The 22,810-nt window shown below is 45.9% G+C and overlaps 1 protein-coding gene across 1 annotated transcript in view; it reads right to left on the bottom strand.

The window, feature by feature from the left end:
- The window catches only part of LOC118592885 (maestro heat-like repeat-containing protein family member 7), a 33,420-nt gene extending 12,247 nt beyond the window's left edge, over nucleotides 1–21,173 (bottom strand). Inside the window, exons 1-11 of the mRNA XM_036201973.1 lie at nucleotides 21,086–21,173; nucleotides 18,296–18,360; nucleotides 17,822–17,944; nucleotides 17,625–17,704; nucleotides 16,932–17,061; nucleotides 16,087–16,173; nucleotides 9,734–9,841; nucleotides 9,123–9,258; nucleotides 8,325–8,413; nucleotides 6,856–7,005; nucleotides 2,950–3,104 (exon numbers count right to left, since the gene is read on the bottom strand). Of these exons, the coding sequence (XP_036057866.1) occupies nucleotides 2,950–3,104; nucleotides 6,856–7,005; nucleotides 8,325–8,413; nucleotides 9,123–9,258; nucleotides 9,734–9,841; nucleotides 16,087–16,173; nucleotides 16,932–17,061; nucleotides 17,625–17,704; nucleotides 17,822–17,944; nucleotides 18,296–18,360; nucleotides 21,086–21,173 (1,211 nt within the window). The remainder of the gene's footprint in view (nucleotides 1–2,949; nucleotides 3,105–6,855; nucleotides 7,006–8,324; nucleotides 8,414–9,122; nucleotides 9,259–9,733; nucleotides 9,842–16,086; nucleotides 16,174–16,931; nucleotides 17,062–17,624; nucleotides 17,705–17,821; nucleotides 17,945–18,295; nucleotides 18,361–21,085) is intronic.
- Nucleotides 21,174–22,810: the final 1,637 nt, after the last annotated feature.

The raw sequence follows: 22,810 nt of genomic DNA, 5'->3' as shown, positions 1-22,810 counted from the left end.
TTCAAAAAGACTCAGAAAAGGAGACTCTGACATATAAAACAGACAGACAGACAGAAACCAAATTAGAAAATAGTGCATAAATCCAAATAAACCATTAATTACATTCATTGTAAATGCTCTAAATATACAAATTGAAAGGCATGGACTTTCATATCTGATAAAAACACATGATCTAGCTTTGTGGTAAAGTGTTTGCTGAAAATACACGAGACTCTCAGATCAATCCTTACTACCACAGAGCAAAACATAAGAATGATACAAATATATACAACAGCCAAATATCCCAAAGGTATAACTATATTCTATATAAAAGAAACTTATTCTGCTGTGGGATGTCTTTCTGTATGCTGTGAATATGTGTAGCGCCATTGGATAATAAATAAAACTTTTTTGGCCTATGGCAAGAAACTTACAGCCAAGTGGGAAACCCAAGCAGAGATACAGGAGAAAAGGGGCAGAGAAGAGGAGATGCAGCCCACCACTGAAGGAACAACAAGATGCCATCAGACCAGTAATGCCACAGCCACGCAGCAATATATCAATTAATAGGAATGGGTTGAGTTAAGTTGAAAGAGCTAGCTAATATAAGCTGAAGCCATAGGCCATACATTTTGTAATTAACATAAGCCTCTGAGTGATTATTTTATAAGCGGCTACAGTACAGTGGGTGGGAGAAATTTGTCTGGACTGCAGGGCTGGGCAGGACGGGAGAAATTTCCAGCTGCATTATTCTAGATATATTAGTTACAAAAAAAAAAAGAACATAAGAACAAATGGGCTTATGAGAGGTACAATTCACTATATTAACAGGATGGAAAAGAAAAATCATACAATCACTTTAATAGACACGATAAATTTTTTTAACTAAATTTAATTTCCATTTGTGATAAACATTCAACAAACCAAAATATAAAGAAACTTTCTTTTTTTACTTTTTAAAATACTTTTTTTTTAATTTTGTTGGGGTTGGAAAAATGGCTCAGCAGTTTAGGGCACACACTGCTCCAGAAGAGGACCCAGCTCAGTTCCCAGCACTCACATCAGCTTCCCAACCACCTACATCCAGCTTCAGGGGATCTGGCGCCCTCCTCTGGCTCCTATGGGCATTATACTCATGTGCACAAACTCACATATAGACATGTACATACACATATAACTAATAATTAAAAATAAAGCGTGGGGGGAGGTTAAAAGACAATTTGTGGTGCTAAAGAGATGACTCAGCAGTTAAAAACACTGGTTGCTCTTCCAGAATACCTGGGTTCGATCCCCAGTACCCACATGGCAGCTCACAACCACCTGAATTCCATCCAGTTCCAGGGAATCCAACACCTTCTTCTGGCCTTTGCTGGTACCAAGCATGCACATGGTGCCCAGACACGCATGTAGACAAAACATCCATACTCCCCAAATTAAATTAGATTTAAAAAAAAGACAACTTGTGGGATCTGTTTCTCCTTATACCATGTGGGTCCCAGGGTTTGAACTTGGGTCATCAGCCTTAGTGGCAGCACCTAGACCTGCTAAGCCATCCACATATTATGTGGTTATAGAGACAGGACACTCTAGAAAAGGGGAAATGATGGAGACAGAAGACAGACCAGTGGCTGCCAGCAGCTGAGGGGACAGGAAGGGGCTGGCCCTAGAAGGACAGCCAGCCCAGGGAATTGGGGAGGGATGGTCATGGACATGCCTTCATGGTTGTGGTGGTGACTATTGTGACCAAACTTTTATATAGAATTCATATAACTGTACGTTAAAAAGGTGAATTTGTTACACGTATATTAACTTTGTTTGTTTGTTTTTTGAGACAGGGTTTCTCTGTGTAGTCCTGGCTGCCCTGGAACTCACTCTGTAGACCAGGCTGGCCTCGAACTCACACAGATCTGCCTGCCTCTGCCTCCCGAGTGCTGGGATTAAAGGCTTGTGCCACCTGCTTTAACTTTTTATTTAAAAAAGAAAATTATAGCATAGTATAGCCTTGCAATGTAAGATCAAGAAGCCATTAAAATTTTATTTATTAAAGGAATATAACTTAGAAAATTCTGTAACTAAACATTAAATAAAAAAAAACCACACATTGGTAGATATAGTATGGGCATAATTGTACATATATTGTATATAATAAATACATATATAACATATTCTATACCATATATTACATATATGTTATATAACATATAGCATACATATATTATATGTATATAATTTTTTTAAAGCTGCTTTTAGAAGGTAGACAAATCATAAGTTATACCTAAATAATAATAGAAGGTGCTATTGGCTGAAACTTAACACATTTTTTTTTTTGCTTTGCCTTTTCTTTTTTTTTTGTTTTTGTTTTTGTTTTTGTTTTCAAGACACGGTTTCTCTGTATAGTTTTGGAGCCTGTCCTGGAGCTCACTCTGTAGATCAGGCTGGCCTCGAACTCACAGAGATCCTCCTGGCTCTGCCTCCCAAGTGCTGGGATTAAAGGCGTGTGCCACCGATGCCCAACTGCTTTGCCTTTTCTAAATTTTACATGCTTCCAAGATTTTTTGCAGTAAGGCAGAGAGCTCTTAGAATCACTTTGCTCCAAATAAATAAGAAAATATTCAATATTAAATACATTTTAAGAATAAGCTAGGGGCTGGGGAGATGCATTTGGAGCTCCAGCATCCATGTAAAGTGGCGTGCAGCAGCACATGTCCATAACCCCAGCACTGGGGAGGCAGAGAGCTAGGTCCCTGGAGCTGAACCGATGCGCTCCAAGTTCAGGGAGAAACCTTGTCTCCAAGAAATAAGACGAAATATGGCTAAGGAAGACACCTGACATCATCTCTAGCCTCCACACATGTGTGTATAAATCTGCACACACGTGCAGACACACTTGAACATGTACATGCACACGCTACTATACTATGAAAAGGACAACTAGTGGTTTGTAAATTGGTAGCTGATGGAATGGATAACCTTTGTGACAAGTCCTCTATCTTGAACAGCGTCAGGATAACCTCATCTGTGTGAGACTGGACCAGCAATTGGAAGACCTTCTTTATGGCACTCTGGGCAGCTTCCTCAGTCATGCTGTCTATATAGTAGTAAATTAACTGGATGATTTCTGGCACCTGAAAGAACAGGGAGGGAAGGTTGGTTTTGTTTGTTTGTTTGTTTGTTTTTTACAGCAACACCGGCTGAGCTGGAGTCACAGGTCATCATTTAAAGTGTGAGGCTACAAACAGCATAGTACACTGTGTCAGGATCAAACACACCTCTGTCCAGCTGCACTCTGCCCAGACCAGCAGCTCCCAGAGGACTGTGGACCTGTGGCCTCCAGGCCTTCAGAGGGGCAGATAGAAAGCAGCTCTGGAGGTCTGGAACACACGGCATGAAGAATGAAGGAAAGAGGACTCGGGAAATGGAAGACAGGGGCACATGACTGTTTCCTCAAAAGACAGCTAGTTCTTCTGTGTATATGGAGCTGAGGCTGCTGCATGGGGAATAGTATGAACTCGAGAGTCACCATACCACTTGATTTGAATGTCACTTTCCAAGTTACCTTTGTGACTTAATAGGATGATTTTCATCTTCCCTGTGTTCTGTGTCCTCACTTAGAAAACAAGAGGGATTATTTCATCTCCCTCAGCATCTGAGTTAGCACATCTGCCTTGGCTAGAACAGTGCTTCTCAACCTGTGGGCTGCGACCCTTTTGGCAGTTGAGTTACCCTTCACAGCAGTCACATAGCCGATACCCTGCATAACAGGATATTTACATTACTATTTGTAACAGGAGCAAAATTGCAGTTATAAAGTAGCAACAAAAATAATTTTATGGCCAGGTGGTGGTGATGCAACACCTTTAATCCCTGCACTCGGGAGGCAGAGCCAGGCAGATCTCTGTGAGTTCGAGACCAGCCTGGTCTACAGAGCGAGATCCAGGACAGGCACCAAAACTACACAGAGAAACTCTGTCTCAGAAAAAAATAAATACTTTTATGGTTGGGGGTCCCCACAACATGAGGAACTGTATTAAAGGGCCGCAGCATTAGGAAGGTTGAGAACCACTGGGCTAGAACATTACCTGTCATGCGGGAAGTCCAGAAACTTCACTCTCCATGGCTTATGGCTTCTTTGAGCCTCTCCTCATTACTTTATATTAATTGTGTGTGTGTGTGTGTGTGTGTGTGTGTGTGTGTGTGTGTGTGTGTCTGTGTGCGTGTGCGTGTGCGTGTGTGCGTGCGTGCGTGCGTGTGTGTGTGTGTGTGTGTGTGTGTGTGGTGACTGTGGAATCTAAAAACAAAGGATCCCCTGGAGCTGGAATTACAAGTATGAGCTGCCAATACAGGTGCTGGGAACTGAACTTGGGTCCTCTGGAAGAGCAGCACGTGCTCTTAACCACTGAGCAATCTGTCCAGTCTGATCTTAATTCTTTTTAAGTAAGCGGGTAAGCAGTGTACAAATAAAAAGCTAAGTTTAAAGTATATTAAAAAAAAAAAAAAAAACTCAAAAACCTGCCTAGGTTGAAGTTTGGGTATAACATGGTGTAGTCTCATCACGGGCTCATGCCATGAACCACAGATGCAATAACAGGCTGTAATGTGAGAGCAATGTCAAAAGATGGAGAGCTGTTTCTTTGCAGGGTGCCGAGCATTGAACACAAGCCAGGGGCGAATGTGGAGTTACATTTTAAGGACTGTTTGTACGATGGGGTAACAAGTGTCTTTACCCTCTCCCATGCATAGCTCTAAGGTACAGTATTCACATTTGATTATGCAATGGCCATACTGCTTACAGTGGAGTCCGGCTGCCCCAAGGTTCACTAGAGTAGACTCTGAACACCAGGCTGAGTAGTTGGCTCCAGAGGCCCCTGCAACTCTAAAGGCCCCATCAGTGGTGTGCTTGGAGACATGTGATCAGATGGCCCTGCAGGCCAGAGAGCCACAAAGGGTTTGGACCCCAGAAAGCTGACAGGAGATGTGTTGAGCAAGACAGACAGTGGATCAAACCAGTCTTTTAAAATGATTTAATAACCAGAACAGCTAAAGCAAGACTGTCCTGTCCTAGTTATATTAAGAACAAAGGGCCAGGCACTCGGGAGGCAGAGGCAGGTGGATCTCTGTGAGTTCAAGGCCAGCCTGGTCTGCAGAGCGAGATCCAGGACAGGCACCAAAGCTACACAGAGAAACCTCTGTTTGTGCCCACGTCTCCTAAGTGTTCAGCACACTAAACACTTAGCTATTGTGATTTTCCAACTCTGTGATGGCATGAAACCAATACGTTATTGTGGGATATTATTTTAACTAGGCAAAAATATGTTACATTTGTTTCTGCTGCATTTGTTTAATTTTGAAAAGATGTGTTGCTGTTTCACCTGGGCTGCCTAAGGCACCTGATTGGTCTATTAAAAAGCTCAATGGTGGGCGGTGGTGGCTCACACCTTTAATCCCAGCACTAGGGAGGCAGAGGCAGGCGGATCTCTGTGAGTTCGAGGCCAGCCTGGTTTATAGAGTGAAATCCAGAACAGGCACCAAAACTACACAGAGAAACTCTGTCTCAGAAAAACCAAAGGGGGAAAAAAAGTGAAAAGCTGAACAGCCAATAGTTAGTATAGCTAGGCAGGAGAGGGATGGGCGGGGCTGGTGGGCAAAGAGAATAAGTAGGAGGAGGAATCTAGGCTTGAGGAAGAAGAAGAGGGGAGAGAACGCTGGAAAAAGAGGGAGATGCCGGGGCCAGCCAGGCAGTCGCCAGCCTGCAGATACAGAGTAGGACATACAGAAAGAAAGGTAAGAAGCCCCAAGGCAAAACACAGATGAAGACAATGTAGATGAAGTTTAAGTTATAAGAGCTAGTGGGACAAGCGTAAGCTAAGGCCGAATCAGAAGTCTCCGCCGTGTCATGATTTGGGAACGGGAAAAGAAAAAGCTCAGTACAATGTCTATTCCTTAAAAACAATGCTTCCAGGTTCCATCTTCTCTGGGGAGAGCGATCTGTGGGACACTGTTCGATGCTGACTGGTGTCAGTAAGCTACAGTTTTGTCAGCCTCCAGATGACAAGTCGGCCGGCACTACAGTGTGCTGCTAAGCCAGGCTGTTCGGTGGGTGTGCTCTCAGCTTCCAGTATTTTCATTTTATTAGTATACACCACAGTCAGTAAAGGAATACCTGCATACATCGACATTGTTAGTGTATGAGTTGGAAATGCCCTCAGGTTCATGCTTTGAACTTGTTCCTCAGCTGAGGGCACTATTTTGGGAGGCTGTGGAACCTTTAAGGCAACCTAGCTAGTAAAAATATGTCACTAGGGGCAGGCCTCTGAAAAGCAACAGCCTGGCCCCTGACTCCAGTACCCTGCCCTGCTTCCTGGTCTACTGCCATGGGGACAACCTTCTCCACACACCCCTGCTGCCATGTACAGAGATTCTCTGCCATCTCTTCCTTGTCATGGTAGACTGCACCCCTCTGAAACTATGAACCAAAGCAAACCTTCCCTTCCTAAAGTTGCTTCTGTCCAGCATTGGGTTGGTCCCTAACATCTATACCTGTGTCACCTTTGACCTTGACGATTCATTTTCCCACCTACTGAAGGAGCAGCTATACACATAATCATATATGATGCCTGGACATGGGAGGGGAGCCCATAGTACCCTCCCACCCTACCCAAGCCTTGCCTTCTAATAGAGATAGGAACCTGGTCATCACCACTTCATACTTTCCCACAAAAATACCTTTCGCACTATTGCAAACACAACTCACCGTATAGGTTTTTCCCTTCAGGGTTAAGGGACTTGGGATTCCTTAAGCTCAAATTGATAGGAAATAGAGCAAGACCCCCAAACAGGGCAGAAAGACACTGAAGCAGTGTGTCCTCCAACACCTACCTTGGCAATGTCTGTAAGAGGGTACTTCAGGATCATCGTTAACATCTCAGAGGCTGCAATGATGGTATTGATATTGTCACTGTTCATGGCCTCCATGGCCACTATGATCACGTCGGCTCTCTCTACAGGGGTCAGGTATTTCCTGAAGAACTAAAAGAAGAGTGAAGTTCTCCATTCCAGCATCCCACTTGAAGGCTGCCCCCACCCCCAGGCCCTGGCGTCTGCAGAGACCCATCAGACAGGGTCCCGTTAGGAGGCAGCCTGGGAAGCATCTCTGTGATCGGAGGGAACTTCAAAGTGCGACCAACTCTGATGTCCCTAAGAAGGAGCAATAGTCTAGACAATGTGACACGGAGGATGATACCCAAGGCCTTTTCGTGTCTGAACTTGAAATTGCAGTCAGGTGAGCCCATTGGAAACATGTTCTATGCCTAGTGACTTCACAGCATTCCAAAGCAAGTAGGAAGCCGGCCACACCTCACATCTGCAAATGTGAAGTTCATTGAGGGCAAGTGATATTGGTACCAACTCTGTCTGTGGCTCCATTGTTGGGATCTAGGGAGAACTGTGAATTAGAGCATACTTGAAACCTTTGCTCTCTGGGTACCCACCATCATCCGGGACTGGGAAGGAAGGGAGGAAAATGCTAAGATTGGCTGTGACAAGGCACAGAAACTAGCTGGGGATACTAAGAAGGCTTCCTGGAGTCCAGTCCTGAGGAAAATGGGGACTAAGTTCCAGCACTGAGGTAGAATGTGTGAAGGCTAGGGGTGGTAAGGCCCTCGGTGTGACTGCAGTGTTCTGCATGGAAGATGAGGGCCAGCAGGAAGAGGAGACTGAGCAAGGACAAGGCAGGGCAGGTAAGGAAAGAACCAGACTCTCAAGGTCCTGGTAGAGCAACTGAGGGGGTTCAGACTGTGGAGTAAGACAATGGAGAGCCTGCATGCAGTCTGAGGGGAATGTTACGAGGTTTGTATTTTAGCAACGTTTTTCTGGCTGCACATAGAAAAAGTATGGCAGAAAGATGGATGAAATGGAGCCTTTAGTAAGATGTTGTACTGACCAGGCAAGAGGTGATGAGGGACTCAGAACAATGGTGAGGGCCGCGGCCGGGTGGGCAGGTTGAAGAACTAGCTACTCAGGAGGCAGAGCAGTCAGGTGTGCTGTGGCAGCGGATGTGGACAGGGAGGGAGAGAAAGAAACAAATCCTGGCTCTCTTGTTGAGATGGCCTGGGTTGACTGAGCTTGAAGACATCAGCATTCTTTCTAAAACCCCCTTGGTGACCTCAAACTTCACACAGTTCAAGTGTGTAGCTTACACCTTCAGTCAACTGTCCCTGAGAACTTGGACTTCGTAAACACTCCTGTTTGTTGGGATTATTATTTCTAGAATCTACTACCCAGCTTCTGCTCTCCCCCATTCTTCCTCCCACTCTGAGCATCCCACGCACAGTGGGCATCTGGGTTACCAGTGTGAGATTCTGCATGTTGGCCATCCAGTTTCCACGGAAATGCTTTTGTAAGTCCTTCAGGATGGTCGCTGTCTTCGGTCTGATACCTTCCGTCCAAAAACAGCAAGTGAGGGGCTAGGCCTTATCAGAGGAAAAGGAGCCCAGGCTCCCATCCCTCCTCCAGGCTTCTGAGAGCAATAGAGACAAATGGATTCAACAGCCAAAGAATAGAGGGCGTTCCCTAGCTTTCGACTGACAGGTGAAAGGAGGATGTGGCTCAGGATTCAAGCTGGCCCGTTCCTGAAGCCATGATAAGATGTGGACATGAGACATTTCCTGTGTGCTTAGCAGAGGTGCACCCCACTGAATCGCAAGAAGCCAGGACCCCTGAAACTGCCTTTGGGGGAGTTTACAAATGCCCTTGGTACCTCTGTGATCACGACTGTTTGACACAGAAGGGCTTTGGTCAAAAGCACCACATTTGTTCCCCCAAGAAAAGATGCTTACTTCCCTAGTGTTATGATATGGTTGGGGACATCTAGGAAATATTGAGGATCCAAGTGGACCCCCATACGTGGCTGCAAGCTTAGCTACCCCCTCACAAGAACGTCATTGCAAAGGACATAGTGTCAGAGATGGGGCTGGCATTTACCCAAGTCAAGTTTCTAGATCACCTGGTCTCCCTGCATCATGGCATATCGTATCTGTTCTCAGATGCCCCTGCTAGAGGGGAGTCTGTCTGAAACAATGCGGGTATATCCACCGGCTCAGCGGATCCCGCTGTGAGTGGCCACCCAAGGGCGGTAGTTCACTTACTTCTCTGGAGCACAAGGATGGTGAACAAGTAATACAGTGCCTCCAGTGCTCCCCCACTGATCTCCTGGCTGGGATTCATGCAGAAGATGCTGAAGGTTGCAATCAGCCTCCCAATTATGGAGAATGATACCATGTACTGACAGGAAGCAGAAATGGTTACCTCTCCTCATCCCTAGCGAGCTTCTCCCCCCAAGCTCCCCCAACCCCAAATTTTTCCTTCCCTCCACATTCCTTTATCAATGCCTGCATGTGTCGAATCCTCTCCTACCCAACACTGACCCTGGCCAAGGAAATATCCCTAGCCAACAGCAAGGAAAGGAACAGCTAAAGCCCCAAAACATGTTACCCAGTGGGCACTGGGTCTCCATCAGCTGTCTAGGCCAAGGACCCCAACCAGGCTTGTTGGAGCTTATTAGGTCCAGGATGAACCAAAGAGGAAATCAGGCTGCCTCTAGATCCTCAGGGACATAAATAATACTGATGCTGAAAAGTGGGATGTGCTCTGACTACCTGCCCTCCAATTGCCCCTGCAGAACCCAGGCTCAACTAGTGCCCCTGCACAGAGAAATCAGGCCTGCTGGGTCTGCCTTGCGGTGGCCACAAATACTCACTGACAGTTCCGAGAAATTGCAGATAAACCTCAGCAATCGGGAAATAGTGCTCAGGGCTCGGGTCTGTTCGTGCACTTTGTCTGACAGCATTAACCAAGGTAGGATGATCTGTAGATGGGACAGAGAGACTCATCAGTGCGGCTGTGGGGCAGTGCGCCCCTTTTCTGGCTTGTCCTGTGTCTACAGCTGACTGCCAAAAAACACCGACAAACAGGAGGAAGCTATAGCAGTCACCAGAGGAGCCCTGCGACTCATGAACTTGGTAAGGCAAATTCTCATTCACTCCCTCGGTTCTGTCTGAATGTCTTTGCACAGGAGATGGTTCCAGAGTGAGCAAGGCACACCTTCAAAAGCAAGGAGGAGCAGGAGGAAACGCAAGACACATCCCCCCCCCCCCAACCTGCTGGGCCAGGCTCAGGAGTGAAGTGTTCACTGAAAGGTGAATTCAGAGCCAGTGGTTGCTAGGGCTCAGTAACGGTGTGCTTCCAGTAAGGAGTCTGTGGACGAGAACTTATTTCCTCCTCCCATAGTCCTGTGAGATGGTGTGTTTTTTACAGCTATTTTAGGTCAAGGTCCCAGCAGTGGGGAGAGGCCTTTGCCCTGCTTGGTGCTCATTTTTGGGAAGCATGTCTGGGGGTCAGAGTTAAGGAACAGAATCTTTCTATCGTGGACATTCATGTTTTAAAGGGGGTGGGGGGATGGGGTAGCCTTTGTGGTGGTAGTGCATGCCTTTAATCCCAGCACACATTTCCTATGTGGAATCGGGAGGCAGAGGCAGGTGGATCTCTGAGTTGGAGGCCAGCTTGGTCTACAAAGTGATTTTAGAACAGCCAGGGCTACACAGAGAAACCCTGTCTCAAAAAGACAAAAATAAGTAAGTTAATTAAGTTAAAAAATAAAAATAAATAAAAGGGAAAAATCAGGGGATGTAAAGAAAAGAAATAAACAACAAAAAAAGGATGAGCTGGGACTGTGGCTCAGTAATATAGCATTTACCTGAGGACCTGGGTTCAATCCCTAGCACTAGGGAGAATGGGGGAGGGGGAAAGAGAGGGGAGAGAGAGAGAGAGAGAGAGAGAGAGAGAGAGAGAGAGAGAGAACCACCCATACCTGATATCCAATACAAACTCAGACTCATCATAGATATATACTTAAAAATCTATAATTAAGCTGGACTGGGTAGCTCACGTCCATAACCCTGGCATTGAGGAGACAGAGGTACAAGGACTGTTGTGAATGTAAGGCAAGCCTGAGCTACAAAATCTAGCCAATGGGAAGGAAGCATCCAGGGCAGTGCCAGCTTTATTTCTTCATGTCCAGTGACTCAAGTATGTAGTGTTTTTAACAATAGGGTCTTCCCATCAACTTCTGCTGGGTTACGATGGGCAACAAAAGTAGCCTGTATTGTCTGAGGGGTAATGGAAGTACCCTTGACCAACATCTTGAAGGTAGGTAGCTCACACCTGGCACTGGGTTATTTGTTAGATATGGTGTCTGGTAGAGGTACTATCCCTTTGTGTAGGGGAACTCCACTTAAATTTTATATATATATGTGTGTGTGTGTGTGTGTGTGTGTGTGTGTGTGTGTGTGTGTGTTTATGTAGCTTTCCCCCCAAAAGATCTTTAGTGTTAGTCTACTATTCAAAGTCAAATTAAAATAAACTATGACACATTGTGTTACCATAATTTTATATAATTTTTTTTCTAAACGAAGTGGCAAATATAATCCAAATTTTATTGCATATAAAATAACCCATTTTCTGGCCATCCTAACAAAAGCAACCTACAGATTCAATGAAATTCCTATTAAAATTCCAACATAATTGTTTTTTGCTGTTGTTTCTTTGTTTATTATATATACAGTGTTCTGTCTGCATGTATTCCTGCAGGCCAGAAGAGGGACCAGGTCTCATTACAGATGGTTGTGAGCCACTGTGTGGTTGCTGGGAATTGAACTCAGGACCACTGGAAGAGCAGCCAGTGTTCTTAACCTCTGAGCCAACTCTCCAGCCCCTCCAACACAATTCTTTACAGACTCTGAAAAGTCAGTTCACAACTTCATATGGAAAAACAAAAAACCCAGGCTAAAACAATCCTGAACAATAAAGGAACTGCTGGAGGTATTTATCCCTAAGTTCAAGTTGTGCTATACAGAGCTATAGTAATAAAGACTGCATGGTATTGGCATGAGAAGAGACATGTTGATCAATGAAATCAAATTGATCAAATAAAATCCAGACATAAATCTATACGCCTATGGACATATAATTTTTGATAAAGAACCCAGGAATACACACTGGAAAAAAAAGACAGCATCTTCAACAAATGGTGCTGGTCAAACTTGATGTCTGATGTAGAAGAATTTGAACAGGTCCATATTTATCATCCTGCACAAAACTCAAGTCCAAGTGACTCAAAGACTTCAACATAAAACCAGATACACTGAACCTGACAGAAGAGAAAGTGGGCAATAGCCCTCAACGCATTAACACAGGAGGCAGCTTTCTGACTATAATATCAATATTGCAGACACTAAGGTCAACAACTAATAAACAGGACCTCATGAAACTGAAAATTTTAGTAAAGCGAAGGGCATGGCCAATCAGACAAAGCAGCAGCTTACAGAATGGGAAAAGATTTTTACCAACTGCACATCTGACAGAGGACTAATATACAAAATATGTAAAGAACCCAAGGAACGAGGTATCAAAAAAAACCTAAATAATCCAATTTAAAATGGGGTAGAGATCTAAACAAAGAATTCCCAATAGAGGAATTTCAAGCGGCTGAGAAACATTTAAAGAAATGTTCAACATCCTTAGTCATCAGGGAAATACAAATCAAAACTACTTTGAGATTCCATCTTACACCTATCAAAATGGCTAAGATCAGTAACATAAATGACAGCTCATGCTGGCAAGGATGTGGAGAGAGGGGAACACTCCTCCCCTGCTGGTAGAGTGCAAACTTGTATAGCTATTATGGAAATCAATATGGTGGCTCCTCAGAAAATTGGGAATTGATCTACTCAAGACCCAGCTAGACTACTTTTGGGCATATACCCAAAGGATGCTCCATCCTACCACAAGGACACTTGCTCAGCCATGATCATTGCAACTCTTTATAATAGCCAGAAACTGGGAACAACATAAGTGCCTCTTAACATAAGAATGGATAAAGAAAATGTGGTATATTTACACAATGGAGTATTACTCAGTTGTTAAAAAACAATGACATTATGAAATTTGAAGGCAAATGGATAGACATAGAAAACAATCTTCCTGAGTGAGGTAACCCAGACCCAGAAAGACAAATATTATATGTATTCACTTATAAGTGGATATTAGCCATTAAGTAAATGATAATCAAGCTACAATCCATAGATCCAAAGAGGTTAGTTAGATAAACAGGAGGAGTTGTGGGGGGTCAGTCTCATGGATCTCCCTGGGAAAGAAGAAATAGATTTTATGGGTGAACTGGGGGTGGGTGAGGACAGGAGTGGTAGGGATCAGGTGGGAGGGATCAGGTGGGAGGGATATGGGATGGAGGGAGAGAGTGCAGGGAGAGGCAGCTGGAATTGGGAGCATTGGGGATGGTGGTGTGGAAGCTTGTCACTGTGGGTGGGGAATGGGCTTTGAGGTCTCACAAGCTCAAGCCTGTCTAGTGGCTCACAATCTCCTTCTATTGCCTATGGATCAAGATGTAGAACTCTCGGCTCCTTCTCTTGTACCATGCCTGCTTGCATGCTCTCATGTTGCCCACCACGATGATAATGCACTAAACCAATGAAACTGTAAGCTAGCCCCAATTAAATGTTTTCCTTTTTAAGAGCTGTCATGGTCACGTGTCTCTTCACAGCACTAGAAACCCTAACTAACACAGGGCTAGTGATAGTTTCAACTGGCCTTCTATTGTAGTCAGGCAAGGCTTCCAGTGGTGGGTCTGGGCTGCTGGCCAAGGGGGTCCCATGGAAATCCCCCAAACAACCCAGGCTGGTGCTAAGACAAAGGGTTGCTCTCCACAAACTAATGGTGGGGTCCCATTGCCAAGGACAACATCTACACAACTAATTGAACATAGAGAAGGCAAGCTGGTGCCTACATGGAGCCTTCACCCCTACATTCTAGTCTCCTTGGTGCGAGAAGGTACTCTTCAGCCTACTGAAAGAGAAACATGGACACAAATCCAGCCACAAAACCTTTGACCTACCATCTGCCCTGCCTATAAAATATGCCAGGACAGTGGTGGCACAGATCTTACGGGAGTAGCCGACCTGTGTCTGATTTGACCTAAGGCCCATTCCATGAGAAGGAACCCATACAGACACTGCTAGAGTAACCAAGAACCAGAGACTAAATAATCCAGAGACCTGATAAAACCAAACATTACTGGTCAAAAAAAAAAAAGATATTAATAAAATGACTCCTAATGATACTCTGCTATACCATAGACCATTGCCTTATTCAGTCATCATTGGAGAGGCTTCCCCGGGCAGCAGAAAGGAACAGATACAGAGACCCAGAGTCAGACATTATACAGAGAAAGAGTCTAAATTGGAGGTCTTCATCAAATCTTTCCTCTCAGAGTTCAGGGGAATCCCAAGGAAGAGGAGGTGGAAAAATTCTAAGAGTGAGAGGGGATGGAGGACACCAGGAGAACATGGCCGTTTGAATCAACTAAGCAAGGGTTATATGAGCTCACAGAGACCGGAGCAGCAATCACAGGGCCTACACAGGTCTGCACCAAGCCCCCTATGTATATATTATAGCTATGAGCTTAGTGCTTTTTTTTTTTTTTTTTTTTTTTTTTTTTTTTTTTGGTTTTTCGAGACAGGGTTTCCCTGTGTAGCTTTGTGCCTTTCCTGGAACTCACTTGGTAGCCCAGGCTGGCCTTGAACTCACAGAGATCCACCTGCCTCTGCCTCCCGAGTGCTGGGATTAAAGGCGTGTGCCATCACCGCCCGGCTGAGTTTAGTGCTTTTATGGGATGCCTGACTACGAGAAAGTAGGTCTCTGACTCTTTTCCTCCTGCTGGGCTGCCGTGTCCAACTTAGATATGAAAGTTTTTACTTCGCCTTATTATATTTTATTTGTCATGTTTAGTCATTGTCTCTTAGAAGCCTGTTCTTTTCTAATGAGAGAAAAAGAAAGGAAGTGGGTCTGGAGGGAAGGGGAGGTGGGGAGGAGTTGAGAGGAGTAGAAGAGGGGAACTATAATCAGGGTGTATTTTATGAGAAATGAATCTATTTTTAATTATGAGAGAGAGGAAAATGCAGACAGCTATTTTGAAAAAAAATAATAAAAATAAAATAACCCATTTTTAAATGAAAGGTTGAAAACATTTGCATAGTGCTGTTTTATTTTCTTGTGTTACATCTAGTTAAGACAAAGTCTCCCTATTCAGCCCAGGTTGGCCTCCAACTCATTACAATCCTCCTGCCTCTGCATTTCAGTGCTGAATTTATAGACCTATACACTATGCCTGGCACCATTTTTCTTGGGAGAACAAGAAGCCTAATAATGAAAACTGAGGACTTCACCAAGACGGGGGCTAGAGCTCAGTGCACCCCTCCCCCCAGGACTCCAAGAATAACGGGTTTGTCATTGCACTCACAATGAGGGATCTATAAGCACAAAAATGCCTCTCCACAAACACACCAGCAACAGTGCATTCCAAAGCACTGCGTCACTTTCCCAAATACAAGTAAGTGCCTCCTCTGGATGCAGCCCTCATCAAGACCATCTCAAGAGATACTCAGACACTCTTATCTCCTTGTTTGTAATCATAGAATTGTAGGCAAAATAGCCCAGCCCAGTCAGTAACCATTTTGCTCATGAACATTATCGTCAAGGGACTCCAGGCTATTTTCCTAATTCAAACTTGCTCCCCGGAAGTGAAAATTTGTCAAAACTAAGAATATTTTAAGTCAACTAAAGAAAGACAAAAAGGTTTGGTAATGCTTTGAGTCTCCCAGAGGTACTTCTTCTCAAGAAGGAGAAGAGTAGCCTGAGGCGGAACACTCGCCTCTGTCACAGAGCAATGGAAGCACACTAAGAAGATTCAAGTGTAACCTGGACATATATGTCATAAATATGGTCACTGCTAATGCCCCAGCATACCCAAGTTCTAGACAGCAAAGGCTCCTCAGCCTGATGACTGTAGTCCCCAAAAGTCATCCTCAGAGCGTCTTGGGGGAGACTCAGGACTGCATCCTCCAGTGAAGCTGATACATGCTGGGGCTTGAGAATCTTTGAACTAGAGGAGCACCTGGGCTGTGGTCATCATCCTTTCCTTCCTTACCCAGCCTAGACTACAAGAAACAGTGTGGGGTTCTGGTTTCTGCAGCCACCTACCTCCACAAATTTTTGCAGCACAATCATGTTGGGGTTCCTTTGCTCCATCACAAGAGCTTGTAGCATGTCATCCAAGGCCTGGATTGTCTGAGAATCAAGGAGACATGAGGTGTTCAATTGGGTACCTGCGCCATGGCTTGCTTAGCTTCCAGACAACACTCCCTCCATCTCTTTCTTCTAGGGGATGAAGGAGCAGAGAGCCAGTGTGGGTCCTCCTACCTGCTCACACATCAGCTGCACTCTGGTGTTCCTTCGTGTTGAACTTTCTCAGCCTTACGGAAAGTGGGAGCAGGCCCATCTCAGATTGTAGCCAATAGTGAAATACAGGCTGTAGGCATTTCTTGCCAACTAAGAGAGCCCGTTGGGACTCTGGGCATTGGAAAGTCCTTCTACCAGCTTATGAAGATCTCTGTGTTTTATTTTTACAATTCTGGGAACCGAACCCAAGACTTCTTGGGTGCTAAGCAAGTGCTTTACCTCTGAGCTATATCCCAAGTCCAAATTTTAAAACCAAGTATCATTGGGAAAATTTGGCAGTCCCTTTGCCAATTATTCTATATAATCTATGGTGTGTTTTTTGTTTTGTTTTGTTTTTGTTTTTTGTTTTTTTCTAGACTAAGACTAAAGGTGGCATATAGACTTCAGAGAGAAGGGATGTGGGCAATGATCATTCCTTGGGAAGCCCAGAATGATAGCAAACAGAATGGAGGCCACTTGGGGCCATGGTCTCCTGAGGGAGGGGTCAGAGCAGGAGGAAGGCCAAGAAGCTGGACAAACAGGGGGTGGTCCCCAAGACAAAGTCATCCCCATAGAGATCTTCAGCAGGAGGCAATAATGGTGGTTACCTGGAGGTAAAGACTAGCACTCTCCTTCCGGTCGAGACTGGGCATGATGAGTGGCAGAGAGAATACGCTGGTGATGCCAACATTGACCAGGTCCAGTTTCTGGCATAAGTGGAAAGGTGGCTTCACCTGGCTTGGAGGAGAGGTGAATAACAAGGGACTTGGGGGTCCTGTGTGAGGCTGGGGCTTGTTTCCAGAACACTCTGGGGGAAAAATGCTCTGGTGTTCTCTGAGGTACAGAAAACTCTACCACTTTACAGTGACTCTTTGTCAGGGCAAGAGAACATTTAAGGAGGCTTCTTTGGGGCCGGAGAGATGGCCCAGTGGTTAAGAACACTGACTGCTCTTTCAAAGGACCTAGGTTCAATTCCCAGCACCTACATGACAACTCACAACTGTCTGTAACTCAGTTCCAAGGAACCCGACACCCATGGTACAACACCAATACACATAATATTTTAAAAAAAAATTTAAGAAAAAGAAAGCTTCCTACACTAGATGTCTTAATAGATTTCCAAAAGGTCCCCTGGTCCCAGGATGCAGGTAAATGAAGTAGCAACCATAGATTTTGCCACTTTTAGCCTCCAGTCAAGTTCCCAAACTTTGCCTGTCTTCCCAGCCCAAGTGTTCTCGGGACCAGAACCCTTCCCCTCCCCCAGGGTGGGGTGTCCGGGAGAGGGTCTGTGGGGAAGGAACCTCAGGGCCACGATGCAGAGCATGGCTTGCTGACGCACATTACTATCCAAGATCTCTGTGGGTTCTTCCAGGATCAATGTCTAGAAGGAGCAGGAAAAAATGAGAATTTACCTCAGAGAGGGATACCAGCCTCGGGTTCAGGACTGCCTGTCCCCTTCAACCTGGAGTAACCAACTAAGCATTACGTTCTTTCTCACCTCAATTTTCTTGGCCAGAAGGGTTTTCGGGTAGTAGTTATTCATGTTGCCATTTGCCTGGTCACGCACAACACTGCTTAAAATTTCCACAGCATTCAGGAAGTTCAGTTTGTCTAACTGGGACTAAAGGCAGAAAACAAAACCAGTCTTGGGGCAGAACCTGAGACCTGCACCCCACACCCTGCCCAGTCTCAGTGAGACCCGAGTATAGATTAGGTCTCAGTGTTAGACATCACTGATGCTTCCTGCCTTTGTAGCCTTATTGGTCAGTAGGGCAGAGTCTACAAGGAGGTCCTTTAGAGAGAAAGAGTACTGTCGCCCCATCTAGTGACACCTGGCCTCCAAGATTTCCCCCGATTAAGAGCCACTAATGAACTGACATTCGGGTGGCTTCAGGGCTAGGGTTAGGGAAAGATGGACCTTCAGATTTTCCCACTCTGCTCCTTAGTTCTCAGTCTCAAAGGATTTCCTTACCATCTCGCCTGGCTCCATAAAGTCCACAATTAGCTGATAGGCCTCTTTTTCTGATTGGCACAATTCTGAAAGGAGGTGTCGTCGAAGGATGTTAGCTGATTTCGTTGGGTGGGCTGGGAAGGGACAGCCACCCTTCCCCTCCCCCTCCACTGAGAAGACAAGAAAACTGCCATAGACAACATAGCGCCTCTCATGTGAACTTCAGAAGTCAACATGGAAAGCGTTCGGGTGTGGACCTGAGAGACTTGCTGCATCAGATGTGGCCACTGATTCGAGAATAACTGGGAAGGGAGACGCCTCAATTTAAGTCACTCTCTGTGGTGTCTCACAGATTTCTGGGACTGTTCCACATTGCCTGTGAAATTCCTGATTGTGAATGGACGTTGAGTCTCAAGTCAGCCTTGGGAGCCTTGCTTGTCAACCAGATGGAGATGTGTACAGCCTTAAGGGCTGCAGGAGGGAGGCTAGGGAAAGAGTCCAGAAGGGATGAGGAGAAAGAAGAAAAGTTATGGCAGTGGGTGGCCCCAAAGCAGCATAGACGATGGGCCTGAGTTCAGGCCTCTGCTGCTTTTTCACACCACCCTGCAGACACCAGATCCCAGGCAGGGCTCGAAACCAAAGACAGCCCTTCCATTCACTAGCTATGTGACCTTCAGCAAAGGAAGCTCTCAATTCAGCTTCCTGAGCTGCGCAAAGGGTAAAATGCACCTCCATGTTACGGGGTTCAATGACCTAATCAAGGCAGAAGGGTCTGCAGTAAATTACCCCACCCCCACCCCACCCCGCCCAGTGCAGTAGTGCACACCAGTAATCCTAGCATTTGGAAGGTGGAGACAGGAGGACCAGGAGTTCAAGGCCAGCCTGGCCTGCGTAAGAAGATTCTGTCTTAAAAAAACAAACAAACAAACTTCAGAAGGACCCATTGAGAGAGTGAAACAATAGCCCAGAAAGATAGATGGTAGCATCCAATGAGGGAGGCGGTAGCGGTAAGTTGTCACATCTGGAATCTATTTTGATACTCAGTAGAAACAGATGTCATGAGACAGCTAGAAAGGAGTCAAGGTTGTTTAGTTAGGAGTGTGACTCAGTGGGAGAGCACTTGCTCAGCATGCTGAAAGCCCTGGGTTTGATGCCCAGTACAACAAGTAAACCTAAATTCATTAGGCAAGCTGGAGAGATGGCTCAGAGGTTAAGAGCCCTGGCTGCTCTTCCAGAGGTCCTGAGTTCAATCCCTGTAACCACATGGTGGCTCACAGCCATCTGTAATGGGATCTGGTGCCCTCTTCTGGCCTGCAGGGGTACATGCAGATAGAACACTGCATACATAATCAATCAATAAATATTTAAAACAATTAATTAGGCATAGTGGCATACTTCTTTAATCCAAGCACTTGGAGACACAGGTAGGAGGATCTTGGATTTGAGGGCACCCTGGGCTACATAAGTTGAGTTCTGAACCTGCCTGGGCTGCAGAGTGAAATCATGTCTTTAAAAATGAAAAGAGGTACAAAAGCCAACAAAACCAAAACAAACAAGTATGGTGGCACACCCTTGAATTCTAATACTCCGGGGCTGAGGCAGAAGAACCGGTGCAAATGTGATGCCAGCTTGACCTCCAAAATCAAGTCAAACAGTGCCACGGGACCACATAGTAAGACTCTGACTTCAGAAAAAACAACAACAACAACAAAAAAAAAACCTAAAAACAAGCAACAGATTAAATTTTCGGCCAAGGAACTGGAAGGATTGAGTTGCCATCTGTTGACCTGAGGAATCTAAAGGTGGAAGTAGTGCCAGGGCTCAGCTGGAGCATGGAACATATTGATTGTGAGATGTCTACAGGGCATCACAGTGCAGATATCAACAGGCTTTCAGAGAGGGCACTGTGACGCATCCCTGTAATCCCAGCTAATCAGGAGGTTGAGGCAGGTGAATCTCAAGCTTGAGTAATGCAGATGCAGAAAGACTGTCTAGAAGAGAAGGAGGAGGAGGAAAGGAAGTGGGAAGGGGGAAAAAGACCCCCCCCCCCCCCCAACAGAATAACAGCAGGTCAAGGTGCTAGTCACCAAGGCTGACAGCCTGAATTCGATCTTCTAGACCCACATGGTGGAGAGAACCTACGAACTTACTTCCTATCCTTTGACATTCACACATACGCCATAGCATTCGTGCACATGTACATGTGCATGCACATACACACTAAAGAAATAAAGGACACTTAAATTTAAAAAGACTGTGGGGTGTAAGAACTTGGAATTTGCCGGGCGGTGGTGGCTCACGCCTTTAATTCCAACACTCAGGAAGCAGAGCTAGGTGGATCTCTGAGTTCGAGGCCAGCCTGGTCTACAGAGTGAGATCTAGGAAAGGTGCAAAGCTAGCTACACAGAGAAACTTGTTTGCGGGGTGTGGGGGGTGTGGGTGTGTGTGTGGGGGGGACACTTGAAATTTGGCCACTGCTAGTCTGAATATCAGGTGCCTGTTAGGAGGTTGTTGGCCTGTAGATGGTAAGGAAAGATCATTTCTAGCTCCCCTGAACATCTTAGTTGTCTCTAGGTGAGCTATGGCCAAGATCTTAGACAATGTCAGTGCTCAGCTGAACTCCAGGCCTCTCAAGGAGGCAAGCTTGCAAAAAGGACAGGCCTGTGGAGACTAGAGCTATGGAAGGGACATCCAGAAGTAAGCACACATGCGCCCTTTGAGTGGCATCTCCAGCAAAGGCCAGGCACTTATCCTCACTTCCGAACTGCGGCCATCAGATGAGAGACCCCGGGCCTGGAGAAAAGCGCTCACCTGATAAGCTTGGCTTCAAGAAGAGATCGTAAATTGATGGTTGAAATGTTAATCTGCTCAGACTTTTCTTCTCAAATTGTGGATCCATCTGCACACCCAGGATAGGATCCTCGTGTTGAGTCTAGCGGTCAAGCCTGCTAAGAGTTGGGTCTTCCTAGAGATTCGGGATTAGTATAGGGGGAGGCTGCAGGAGACAGCCTGACCATTCAAAGAAAAAAGGATGGGGTTGGAGATGTAGTTCAAAAGCAGAGCACCGCTGTTAGCCTTAGCAAACAGTGAGGCTCTAAATTTATCCACAACATGGGGGCAGGGTGCAAAAACAGAACAATACTGGAGAAGAATTGGCCCAACAGTGCTCTTTGTCAGCTTCCCATTTTATCTGCTCCCTCAAGGGAAGGTGACCAACCCCCTGAAGGACCCTATTTCCTCATGGCTTGTGCAGGCATCCTCCACCCAAAGATCTCCCCTGCAGCGATCAGACTCAAGCTAGCTCCCTGGGATGTTTCCATCCATGGCGCTGGGTGTCTTACGGTCAAATCCTGCAGCTGCTCTGAGCAGAGAGGCTTCATTCCCATTCCCTGGGGTTCATCACCCCACTTCTGTCCTCTGGTAGGGGAGCTAAGCGCTCCACACACCTGCCCCTCCCAGACATGGCCCAGCAGAACTAGCCTGTGAACTGGAAGGAACTGCTGCCCAACCAGGTCCTCACACTGGTACAATTCATGGCTACTCTTCTGGAAGACCCAGGTTCCATTACCAGCACCCTCCTGGTAGCTCAGAGCTAACTCTAGTTCCAGGGAATCTGATGCCCTCTTCCCGCTAACGTGGGCACTACACACACACACTTCATATACAGACAAAACACCCATACATATTTAAAAAAAAAAAATCTAAAAATATATTTCCTTGGCCTATCAGATAACAAGCAGCTAAAATACAAAATAAAATACTTACCTGACATATATGAAAGAAACTCTGGGCCCCATCCCCAACACAGCAAAATAAAGTTCAAACTCACCACGAAATAAGTTAAATCCAAAATCAAGTCCCTATTGCCCCAGCTAATAATTAAATTGATTTTCAGGTCTCAGATAAGGATGCCCCCAACTTCTCTCTAGAGGCTCTTGGAACTACCTTCCCTCCCTGCCCGACCCCTAGCATGGAGTGACCCCCAGGCCTAAGGAAGCCAGGTCCTTGAAGGTCAGATTCCCACAGTCCCTTGGGCTGGGCTCCCAGGGCAGGGCCGCTGCATAGCCATCTGCCTGACCCTTTGTGACCTACTTAACTGTGGAGAGGGGCAGGCAAAACAGAGACCCCTTTACCTGACACATACTACCTCAGACTCAGGCCACAGCTTCTCCAGAAGCTGCAGTCCTAGGGGCCCCTGGACTCCCAGCTCCTGAGCTCCCCCTTCAGGACGGCAGTGAAAGTTGCAGTCTCCCATCCCCCACCCACCCCATGGTGGAGGGAGGCACCGTGGGCTCTTTGTAGAAACACAGAAGGGGCTATGGACAACCCCTCTTTACCCAAGGAAAGCCTGTTTTTCCAGTCACAAGGAACAGTTTCTCACAAGCCTCTAACCACGGCTTGGCTTGGGCCGTTTGAAATCAGAGGTGAGGCTGTCCCCAAAGTCTGATCTCTCAGGAGGAAGTGACTTCCAAAGCGCAGCTCTCAGGCCCTGGAGACCTCAAGGGGCAGTGGAGGATTCCCTTTGGTCAGAGAAAC

Source organism: Onychomys torridus, chromosome 11 (assembly GCF_903995425.1).
Source record: "Onychomys torridus chromosome 11, mOncTor1.1, whole genome shotgun sequence".
NCBI classification, from domain to species: Eukaryota; Metazoa; Chordata; class Mammalia; order Rodentia; family Cricetidae; genus Onychomys; species Onychomys torridus.
Note: the sequence above shows the minus strand (reverse complement) of the source record. Positions and strands in the feature narration are given on the sequence as shown.